This window comes from Onychostoma macrolepis, chromosome 07, assembly GCF_012432095.1.
Source record: "Onychostoma macrolepis isolate SWU-2019 chromosome 07, ASM1243209v1, whole genome shotgun sequence".
Taxonomy (NCBI): domain Eukaryota; kingdom Metazoa; phylum Chordata; class Actinopteri; order Cypriniformes; family Cyprinidae; genus Onychostoma; species Onychostoma macrolepis.
Window position 1 is genome coordinate 40,253,823 of NC_081161.1, and position 12,555 is coordinate 40,266,377.

Sequence of the window (12,555 nt, forward strand, 5' to 3'; positions counted from 1 at the left end):
ATATTTATAAATATATATTAATAAAAAAATATAATGTAATAAAAGCTTCTATTCTTCTCTTACACACACACGTTAGTGTCTTCAATATATTATTGATTTATATATTTATGCATTTTTATTTTGCCAATTTCATCCCTCTATTTTTCTGTTCAATAAATAAGGAAACTAAGGAAACATTTGGTATTTAAAACAGTTTAACTTCAAATTACAACTTTGGCATAATTTACTCCCCTTCATGTTATAACTTTCTTCCATGGAACACAACAAGAGACGTTAGACAGAATGAAAACATCCATCATTATTCACTTTCATTGCTTCTTTGCATGCTGTCAAAGTGAACGATGACTGAAGCTGTCATCTGCTTTTGAAAGTCATACAGGATTGAAACAGCATGATCTTTCTCTAATTGTCACTGCAGTGTTCCTTAAAATACAACAGAAGACCTGCATTGCTCAGTGAGAATATTTACAGTTTATTTCTACATATATTTGTTTTGTACATATATGCTTTGACTTGAAGTGTGAGGATCAAAAACATACATGGTTCTGCTGTCTCTATACAAAAAAGTAACCCCTTCCCACTTTGCACTTAATCAGAGTTTATTCTGTAACAATCAACAACAAAAAAAATCGTATTTCTGTGAAGCGATTGAAAATGAATTACACCGGGAATTCAGCAGAGATCACTTACTGATGCACAACTTTCCCAAAGAGACCAAAGTCACTTGTGTACAATTTGTTTTAATCTGGCCAATACAAATAAATCTTCAATCACTGGGCCACTTTGTGAATAACAACAGAAATCGTGACAGCACATTGATACAATTCAATACAATTCCAGCCAGTTACTGATTTTCTAGACCCTTATCATAATGCAAATAGCAGATTGAGAGTACTAGCAAAACTGACGTAAAAACCCATAGCATTGATCGAAGGAAAAAAAAACAAGCCAGCTCATTCAAAGACCTAATTAAATTAAACAGACCTTAATAAAATACATATTCTAATTCTTATACACGTGGTTCAGCTACAAAAACTGATTTACCATGGGCATATTGGGATATTTTATGAAAGTGATCCGATATAGCTTTATAAGCAACTCTATTTATATCAATATAACCAGTACATGGCCGAGAATGACACAAAAGCATAATTTTATTCCAAGCACTGCAAAGAGAGACATAGGGAATCTGAAGTTAAACATACATTGGTACAAGCCCTCTTCACTTTCTGTTTGGTGTCCAATCAAACGGTTCATAAAAATCACTTACAAGATCAAGTTAATAAAAATAAAATAAAATTCTCTTTACATTTCACATACTGTTAATCTCTTTACGAGGAAAGTGTCAGGGGAGAATTTGGTTGACTTTAAACTCATGTCTCTAAATGAGAGAAGATTTGGGATATTTTGGGAAAGATTTGGGAAGAAATAAGATTTTCCAAAGTGAGTAACAAGTCATCACAAGCATACAGTGAGTAATGGACCCTTAGGAGAACCAAGGAGGCAAACAATCTGCTAAAGAAAAGTCTTGACTATAAACCGGGTTTGTAGTTTTTAGTTCTTGGCGGCATCAGCCTGTCTTGTCCAGTTTTCCTCTTCGATTCCAGAGTCGTACTCCTCCTCAGAGGAGTCTTTAGCTGCAGCTCTGAGTGGAAAGAACAGCAATACAGTCAATGAGACTAATTCAAATGACCACAAAGTGCCATTAATCGAATGAGAGGCAGTACATTCAAAGGGACAACAATGTGTGCTGGTTTACTTAGAGAACACTTTCTAGGTTATCAGTATGTACATAATAACAACAGTTTAATAATTTTTTATTGAGCCTAGAATGAGGAAAGCTTTATTTGTTTGCATTAAAAAAATTGATTCAGAGCAGATACATATTTTTTTCTTGTTTTTAATAATATTTATTGAATTATAAGTGTGTGTATGTGTATATGTGTGTGTATAATTTTTTGAATTATTTTGATAAAAATGGTTTAATTGCAATGTGCAATACAGTTCAAATAAATATATAAACAAATAAAAAGATGAAGGTAAGATGATGAAATAGATTCATGAAACAGTTAAAAAGATTAAATTAATTCTTCAAATGCATGGCAGACCCTACTTATATTTTAACTTTTTATTTTTCCTTAAATTTACCACTCTCAGCATATTTGTTCAGAAAAATAATAACTTTTAATGCATAAAAAGAGTCCATAGTTCCAAGTGTGTCAAAAGAGACTTTAAACTTGAATACAGACACACAAGATGACAAAATAAACAAGGTCATGTGAGCTCTCACCTTATGTACTGAGGTTGTGCTTTTCCTTCAACTACTTCCTTATTCACTTCCACAGCCACAATATCTGAATGTGGCACCTCAAACATTGGATCTAGCAGCAGTATTTCCTGTTGAGATATAGTGGCAGCTTATGACCTCACAAGAGCACACGTCACTATACAAGCATGCCTTTGAGGAAGTGAAAATGTCACAAAATAAACAACACAGTATTCTCTTACCATTATGGATCGAAGCCCACGTGCTCCAGTTTTACGCTCCAGAGCCAGTCTGGCAATCGCTCTCAGGGCATCAGGTGTCATGTTGAGATCACACTAATACAAAACAAAGACATTCAGAAACACTTCATGATTCACTTTTAATTTATGCCACATTACATTATACTACATTATATATTTACTGAATTAAAAGCACTATAAACCATTTGTTTAATAATCGAATAAAAACTTATATAAATGTAATATTAATTTAAACATTAAAAATTAACAACAATGATAAAAGGGAAAAAGGGTTTATTTAATTTATATTTGTTATTATTTTTAATTGACATTTTAGCATGTTATTTTAGGGTTTTAATTTAAATTAACTTATTAAATATCTGTTTGTGTATTAGTTTTTTTTTTTTTTTTCATTTGTGCACTTCAGTGTACTTTAAAATCCTTTAGAACTTGCTTGGCGTGTGGATTCCCTTTTGTTTTCTACAATGTGAATTGAATCTATGCATCCAGGCAGTGTTGTTTTAGTATCATTGATATACTATTATAGTTATTATTAGCTTTTATTTTATTTTCCATTTAAATTTTAAAGTTGTTTAAAACTTTTTTGTCATTTTAGCTTTTGTTTTTTAAAAATGTATCTATATAGTTTTTAAAATAATTTTTATTTCCGCTTTAGTTATTTTAGTACTTCTTACACTAAAAGTAAATGAGAAATGATGCCTTGGCAACTAGCTGAAAAAAAGTTTCATTTTTCATTTTTTATTTCCAGTACCGAAAATGTTTTTCTTTATGGTTTTAGTGTAGTTTTTATTTTAGATGACAATAATAACCCTGCACCCAGGAAATACTTATGACTATTGACTACGCAGATTAGCACAGGACTCTTTTTGGTGTTTATATATTAGGAACCAACCTTGTCCATGCTAAAGAGAGCCTGATACTGAGGCACAACAGCATTACGTGGCTCTGTGAGGATCCGCACCAGTGTCTCCTCATCCAGACTGTGTAGTGGAACCACAACAGGAAGACGGCCCACAAACTCAGGAATCATGCCGAACTCAATGAGGTCTCTGGCCTCCACGTGTTTCAGAAGCCGGTCCTTCTCCTCGATCTCGGCCACCACGTCCATCTGTCCACCCGTGGTGTTAGCCAGGTCAGCCGCTGCTGCTGCCCGTCGACCTTTCCCCATATTAGACGGTGTTCCAAACCCAAGGTACTACATATGGAATATGAAGGCAACAATTAGTTTATATAAATATCATTTTCAGACACGAAATTCTGCTAGTTTTTTTTCACCAAAATTAATTAACCGAGAAGATCTTGCATCACTGTGTGAATAAAACCTTGTTGTTATTTGTCAACATACTGTTATTACTCACCTTCTCATTCTTTCTCCTGCTGATGATACGATCAAGGCCATTAAATGCTCCAGATGCTACAAACAGGATGTTGGTGGTGTCAACTTGGACAGTTTCTCCTCTCAGTTTTCTTGTGTTCTTCTCAGGAACATTAACAATAGTGCCTTCCAGTAGCTTCAGTAAACCCTATCAAAAATAATGAAACATGTCAATCATCACCACACAATTTTTTTTTTTTTTTTAATCTTGCAGCAAAGATATTATTTATATTTTTAGGCATGACTCAAATCTGTTTTCTGAAGTCACAAATCGTTATTTTGACAAATAATTTTTTAGAAGCTGCATTTTATTGAGGTTTGTTTCAGCCACAGGATACAAAAACCTAAAAATGGAATTGCAACTTTTTGGTCACAAGTTCTGACCATTTTTGTCACTTTTGGTAGTATATATATTTACTTACATTGCATTAAGTCATTTAGCAGATGTTTTTATCCAAAGCGACTTACAAATGAGGACAATGGAAGCAATCAAAATCTACAAAAGAGCAATGATATGCAAGTACTATGACAAGTCTCATTTAGCCTAATGCAGTACATGAAGCAAGTTTTTTTTTTTTTAATTATATAATAAATAAAAAGAAAACCGATAGAATAGAAAAAGAAGAGAGCAAGCTAGTGTTAAAGGCTAGCTACTTTTTTACTTTTGTTAATTGTATAAATATAAATATAAATTGTATAAATAAAAAGAAAAAGATAGAATACAAAAAGATTAGAGAAGATCAATATATATAAAATTGTGAGATAAAAAGTTGCAATTACCTTTTTATTTCGTTAAAAAAAAGAATTGCAAGACGTGAACAGAAATCTGAGGGAAATAAAGTCTGAATTGTTAGATGGAAATTTGCAATTGTGAGAAAAAAAAATTCAGAATTGTGTGACAAAAAAAAAAAAATCTAAATTTATTTATTTCTGTAGGATTTTGCAGAAATGAGTCAATCAAAAGTTATTGTTAGTGATTAAAATGAGATTCCAAGAATAACAGATTGTTTCTGTTAATCTTTAACAGACATGTGAGCTTTTTTGCAATTTGGGGCAAAGTTCAGCTGAATATCAGTGACATATCTAAAGTGTGTGACCTAGGACATAATGACCAACCTGCTGCACTCCCTCTCCTCCCACATCCCTCAGCTGATGGATCCCAGGGACGCTACCTATCTTGTCTACTTCGTCCAAAAACACGATACCTGAAACAATTTCAACATCCAAATCAAAGTTTAATTGAACAAACTCCTGGACTACATGGTCTGTGGTTAAATGTCACAGAAGTTTCCCACAACTGTAACCTTGTTGAGCTTTCTCGATCACATAGTTGGCGTCCTGCAGTAGCTTTGCGATGACTGACTCAATGTCCTCTCCCACGTACCCTGCCTGAGTGAGGGTGGTGCAGTCACAGATTGCAAAGGGAACATCCAGGCATTTGGCCAGCGTTTGGGCCAGAAGTGTTTTCCCTGTGGTACAGATTAGTTAGGTTTCTAGTTGTTCATATTAGCACACTTTACCCAAGACATAATTCTTTTAGGCTGCTTTTTTCAGTACATTGCCATTCAAAAGTCTAGGGCCAGTAAGATTTTTGAAAGAAGCCTCTTATGCTAACCAAGGCTGTGTTTATTTGATCAAAATACAGTAAAACAGTGATATTGTGAAATATTATTAGAATTCAAAAAATAACTGTGAAGCTGAATCTTCAGCATCATTACTCCAGTCTTCAGTGTCACATGATCCTTCACTGCTTGAGAAATATTTCTTATTATCAATGTTAAAAACAGTTGTGCTGCTTTATATACTTGTAGAAACAGTGATACTTTTTTCAGCATTCTTTGGTGAAATCGAAAGTTCAAAAGAACAGCGTTTATTTGAAATAGAAACCTTTTGTTTCATTCTATATGTCTTGATAAACGTAATGCATCCGTGATGAATAAAAGCATTCATTTAAAATTAAAAAAAAAAAAAAAAAAATCTTACTGACTCCAAGCTTTTGAACAACTGTCAAATTGTACACAACACTGAAAGTGTGTTTCTGTCTCACCTGAGCCGGTGGGGCCCAGCAGCACAATGTTGCTCTTCTCTAGTTTGATGTCAGCGTGTGTGGAGTCCAGCACTTCTCCTCCTCTCTTCTCTGGAGGTGCCTGCTGGTTCAGCTGCTGCTGCATGGAGGCACCCAGAGCGTTTCCATGAGGACTGATCCCTGCGATCTGCAGCAGCTCTGGACAAATTACATAAAAGCAAAAACATAAAAAGCAAAAATTACAACTTTACTTAGGGCATTCAGAAATGACTTCTGACTTTCAGGGAATCTTCATTATGTATATAATAATTCAGGGCTTTGAAAATCTCATCTTATCAAACATTTTTATGTCTTACATAATTAGTCCAGTTTACACAAGACCTTTAAAATGAATCTTCCACAGATATAAACTTCTCACTCATTACGTTAACGTTAATGCACTTGCTGGGGCAGTCAATTAAAATATAAATTGGTAAAAAAAAAAAAAAAATGTACAGTCAAATATGTTGCTTTTGCAAATAACTAACAAAAACAGTTGAAATACTAATGTTACTAATACTAAATAAAAATAAAGCTAAATAGACATTTAAAAACTAATCCCAAACTCGCATAAAAATACTAAAACCAAAATTACAATGAAAACTAAAAATAAAAGCTAATCTTTTAGTTTCATTTCACAAATAAGTATAAATAATCTTAAAATAACAGATAACTACAGCACCAAAATATGTACTTTTGAGATTAGTTGCTGCGTGCACTGTTAACTGGTAAGGTCAAATTGCTTAGTGTGCACAATTGCTCTATTCGCAGGATCTAAAGGGATTTCCTGTGACAAGAACTTCTGAAAGCTGCATATGACAAAAGCGACACATGAACCAGCAGCTAAATCAGGTCACTACAGTCTTAAATATAAAGGTGCTTCACGATGCCATGGAAGAACCTTTTTGTCTGGTTCCATAAAGAACCTTTCTGTTTCACAAAAGGTTCTTTGTGGTGAAAGAAGGTTCTTCAGATTATAAAAAGGTAAGAAAGAGATGGTTCTTTAAAGAACCTTTGACTGAATGGTGTAGACTGAGTGTAGGGCACTCCCTCTCTGCTTATCTGCTAAATCATAACAGCATTGTTTCTGATACATGCATTGTCACTTACGTCAATATGCATTAATTTAACACTTCAACAATGACAAAGGTTAAAGGAAATGAAGAAAACAGACTACATGTTTTTTGGCATTTGTACAACACCCAACAAAAATCAAAGCAAACTGAAACAACACAGAACAAATTTGTTTCGAAAAATAAATGGTTTAAATGACACATAGACAATAATGCAGATTATGGGTGTTGACATACACTTACTTGTAAACCTGTATTCATCCTCCCGTCGCCTTAGCTCTAGCTCTACAGAGAAAGGAGGACAGTTACGACGAAATCACTACCAATTCTCACAGAACAAGAAACCTCGAAAAATTGCAGCTGAATTGTACAAATGCCAAATGACAAAAGACAACAGATTTCATGAAATGCTGCTGTTGGATTATATACTGATGGACAGAGTACATCACAATGGAGGTTATATTGGCTTCTAAAATGAGAAGATTAGAAGATTCAAAAAGGTACACAATGGAGACCTATCATGAAGGGCTTGTCCTTTATTTTAAACATGACACAACCAAAATAAATAATTAGACCATTTAAAGGAAAAGTTCACCCAAAAATGAAAAATTACTCACCCTTATGTCATCCAAGATGTAGATGAGTTTGTTTCTTCATCGTAAAACATTTAGAGAAATTTATCGTTTCATCACTTGCTCACCAATGGATCCTCTGCAGTGAATGGGTGCCGTCAGAATGAGAGTCCAAACAGCTGATAAAAACATCACAATAATCCACACCACTCAATTAACATCTTGTGAAGTGAAAAGTTGCGTGTCTGTAATAAACAAATCTATCCTTAAGGTGTTTTAATTTTAAGCCGTTGCTTCTGGCCAAAATATGTGTCCATAATCCATAATAATGCTTCCAGTCAGTATGACGTTATCTTAATTAAGGGTTTGTTTCTTACAAGATTTTCACTTCATAAGACATTAATTTGATGGAGTGGAGTTGTGTGGATTACCGTGATGTTTTTAGTGGTTGAACGGATAATAGTTGATCTGTAATCCATACGGACCTAGCCATGCGGTTCGGCATGCATGTAACCCGTGGATTAATTGCAAAATTTAACCATAATACAGTGAAAGTTTACCATGCAAGCGATTTTAATCTATATTATACACTTAATTCTGTACCTGAATACTACCGACCTTATTTTAGGCTAGTAGTTTTTTGCTGTGGTATCAAAAGAAGTACTTGGCTTTAAGTACTAAATGGAAAGCAAAGTTACATTGAAATATATTTTCTTTTCTTGCTGATCCGAAAAACGACACGATCCGTGGCTCAAAAACCATAATATGATCTGAACCGTGAGATTTGTGATCCGTTAAACCACTAGATGTTTTTATCAGCTGTTTGGACTCTCATTCTGACGGCACCTATTCACTGCAGAGGATCCACTGGTGAGCAAGTGATGAAATCCTAAATTTCTCCAAATGAGAAATGAGTTAATTTACAGCACATTTTTCATTTTTGTGCGAATTATTCTTTTAAAAGTGGGATATGATATTCTCATTTTTAGATTCAGGGATTTGAAAAAAATAGCACACTTCAATGAACATTTAAAAATTTTTAAAAAGCTGGATTCATTTTAATTTTAATCTTCAAAGCACAACAACCTGTGTGTTTCACCAAAGAGTCACTTCTCCATTTTGTGCTTTCTACTGATTGAGTGAAACCTGGCTTTCTGAGGACACCAAGTATAATTTGTATCCTGGAACAGATTAATTTCCTAATGGCTATGAGTCTCTTACATAAGAACCGTTTAGTGAAAACCACCTGTTCCTACCTTCTATGTGTATTCAACACACATACACACGCTCTGCAGTACAAACCTCGAGGAGTGAGGGAGGCCTGTTTCTCCACCTCCACCTGCTGCTGCCTGGAGCCTGACGGCATGTTGTTGTAGATGCGTTTATAATGATTGTACACGGCCACCGACAGAACCTTCTTAGCATGATCCTGACCCACAACATACTTATCAAGATAAGCATAGATCTGCGAGAAAACAAAAACAGAGACATTACGTACAAAGGTGGAGACCACCAGCTAACCTTGGGTGTTACATTCTTTAAAAATCTCAAAGTTAAAAGAATATTTACCTTTTTAGGTGGCGGAGGGGGTTTTTGCTGGAAAGCCAACTTGACAGCTTCCGCTGCAGACTCTGGGTCTTTACTCAAACTCTTCTTAGTGTCAGTTTCTGAAAGCACCACAAAAAAGTGGTGGCATTTTTCACATTTCACAAAGCGTGTAGATGCTGCAAAAGAGAAATAACATCTTCCTCAGTGTTGTTTTTTTTAAGCAATGCATGATTAATTGAATTAAAATCATAATCGCGACATTGTGTAGTGAGATTATCAAATCACAAAGGCTGCAATTTAATTCAAATATGGGTTACATGTTTTAGATTGAACCGTGGCACTCAAGCAGCTCATGATCCAGTGTTTTCAGTGTCTTAAGGTCTACATTAACTCATCTCTGCATCTGTTCCGAGTTTGGGATTCTTTTAATGTTTATTTGGGAATGCAAAATGCACAAACCATCTTATATTAAAATTGTAATTTTAGTTGTACTGTAAAATAAAATTATTATTACATTTTTGAATACAATTTATTTCACAGTGAAATACTACAACAGTAATGTTTTGTTTAAATTTTAAGTGTTTTTTTTTTGTTTGTTTTTTTCAACAATACAACTGTGAAATTACAACTCTGCTATAAGATATCTATGCATATTGCATTCCCTAATGCTATTATTATTATTATTATTACAAACAACTACAAACAAGCCCGCAAACTGGAAGATTTGAAAGACAGCCTTGAAACAATTACATTCAAATTAAAATATTAAAGAGAAAATAAAGTTGCAATTTAAACAATCTCAATCTTTGCTTTTAACTATGCAACTTTTAAACCATGTTACTAACTAAAGTACCAGCAGTTGAAAAAGCAACTTGTTGTGTATGATTTATTTTTAGCATTGAACAGTTAGTTCAGTGAACACACTGGCCTACTTAAACATACACAAGGCCAAAAGAAACCATAACTCTTTGGAAACAAGGTCAGTATTACAAAGAAAATATGATCACCTTGAGAAATCCAGTAATACACACAGCAGACAGATATGGTTTCAAAAGTGAAACCAAAAAATAAAAGTAAAATATTATATGAAATGAAGTACTCACAAACAAATGTTTCTACATGTGTGCAAGGATCTCCACATTTGGGGCACCTCAGCTGACTTCCTCCTTTGCCGGAGTTACTAGAGCTGGTTCTTTTTCCACTTCCTTCACCAACTGATTTCTTAAATGGAAAAAGGAAAAAAACAAAAACAATTTCCAGGAAGAGAATGAATTACACTGGCAAAGTTATTACTTCCTTCTCAACCCCTTGTTGTAAGGAGTGTATGACATGAAAAGCGCATATTTTTCATTTTACCTTTCCACCATCTCCATCTTTCACCCCATCTTTTGAAGCATAATACACAGTCGTCTCAGAGAACGACCTCACGGGGACGCGGCGTGCCAGACGAACCTCACGAGTCCCTGGACAGCTCAGTGACAGTAACTGGACTCTGGAGCCAGATATTCCTGTCATAAACACAAACATGTGAGCTTCAGGAGGAAATTCACTCAAAACAACAATAACAATCATGGTATGAAGTCATATTGTTTGAAGTGCCGCTACAGGACATTGGCAACAACAACAAAAAAAAAAAAAAAAAAAATCACACTTTACTGGAACACAAATCCAAACGATAAGATAAAATGTCTCTAATCAAACTACACGAGTCTTGACAAATCAAGTCATTTGATTTTCATATTATGAAAAAAATATTTTTTTCATAATATGAAAAAAAATTTTATTTTAAATAGTCACCAGGCCAAACTAACCAATGACATACAATAAACAACTAAATATACTCATTAATGAGTCGTACGATATCATTTTAATAAATAATCTTATTATATAAACAATGCGCATGTGTAGTGCAGTAGAAGTAATGTTAGTTGATAAATGTCCAGTGTTATTAATAATTTTTCTATACAAAGCATTTAAAAATACATTTTTCTAAAAGAAGGCGGATTTGTAATTATTTTTTATAATCGTACATCATTATGGATTGTTTATATATTGTGTTAGCAAACTAGCAGCCGCGCTAGCCAAACTAACTAGGCTAAGAAACAAACAAACATCAATATTTTTCAAAATATGACTTTCTTACCTTTATGAGCTGAATTTATGAGTTTCTCGCTGCTGACGCACACGTACACGACATGTTTGAGTGTTGTTGTTTTTTTGGACGAACTGAATCTGTTGAATTTGAGGAGCGCTGGACGGTTAGCGCTAGCTGAGAGCTAACGCACTGAAAGCCATTCAACACAGGCCTGACAATAATAAATGACTTAACCCCAATCTGCGAACTGAAAAATAATCAATCACATTAATATACGAAATACGTTATTCTGGGAGCTGCTGTAGGCAGCTGAACTAACCCACACTGCTGTCTGAGCAAGACACTGGTACAAGTAAACAACCGATGACACTCTGAGTCACTGAAGAATCAGTGAATCAATCTTCAAAGATTCAAAGAATCATTAGGGTCAGTGAATCACTTGCGAATCAAATGAATCAATAAATCGCTAAAGCCAGTGAATCAGTCTTTAACAATGAGCGGAAACAAAAAGTCCATCTTCACAACTACAATACAGCAACTTGCAACACACTGCCCACCGCAGCAATAAACAGCTGTCCTGAAACTGTACAGAGAAAAGTACAAAGTGTGCGTCTGAGTGTTACTACACATTTTCAGGATTCATAACAGATTAATTAAAAAAATAAACACCCTGAAAAAAACCTTCGCAATCTAACTAACTAACTAACTAGCTAACTAACTAACTAACTAAATAAAAGCATATGAATGATTTTTATTAAACAAAATTACTAAAGATGCAAAACAAACACATTCAATTTAGGGAATCATGGACAGACATAACTGGGTCATTCTTCATTTGTGGTGGCAAGTGGTGTCCCTCTACTTTACAATAGTTGAAATAAACTTTAAATACCAATAAATCATAAAATGCTTGCATGTTTGTATTCTGTAGGGTAAACACAATTTGTGCACTGTTAATATTTACATTTATGTTTTAAAATACATATTTAATTGAGTTTTAGAGATTGCATTTGTAACAATTCCCAGCCAGCAGACTTATGTGGGGCCCAGATGGGTGGCTCCTGGGCTCTCTAACTGGGGCCCAGCCAGGTTTGTCCTCAGTTTCCATGAGGGCCCCACATGGGTCAGCCCAGATGAAACAATGAAATGAACACTGCTCAGTATGCATACTACAGAGTGCTAAAATAAGACTGAAGCAGCACTGCAGTTCATTAGATAATTGAGTGATTAATCTAGTACTGATTGAGCATTAGTGACAAACACCTGCTTAAGAAAAAAGAGACGAGCAGAAACACAACAGC

General features: G+C 34.4%; 1 protein-coding gene across 1 annotated transcript; it reads right to left on the minus strand.

Moving 5' to 3' along the window:
* Positions 1-452: 452 nt before the first annotated feature.
* clpxa (caseinolytic mitochondrial matrix peptidase chaperone subunit Xa) lies at positions 453-11,668 on the minus strand. The gene is given in 15 exon segments (XM_058782856.1): positions 453-1,645; positions 2,291-2,397; positions 2,509-2,601; positions 3,419-3,721; positions 3,885-4,049; positions 5,018-5,106; positions 5,206-5,370; positions 5,949-6,125; positions 7,283-7,324; positions 8,914-9,076; positions 9,181-9,335; positions 10,263-10,380; positions 10,516-10,667; positions 11,303-11,329; positions 11,332-11,668. Coding segments are annotated over 15 exon segments (1,872 nt in total). The 5' UTR covers positions 11,357-11,668; the 3' UTR covers positions 453-1,554.
* Between the last annotated feature and the right edge of the window lie 887 nt (positions 11,669-12,555).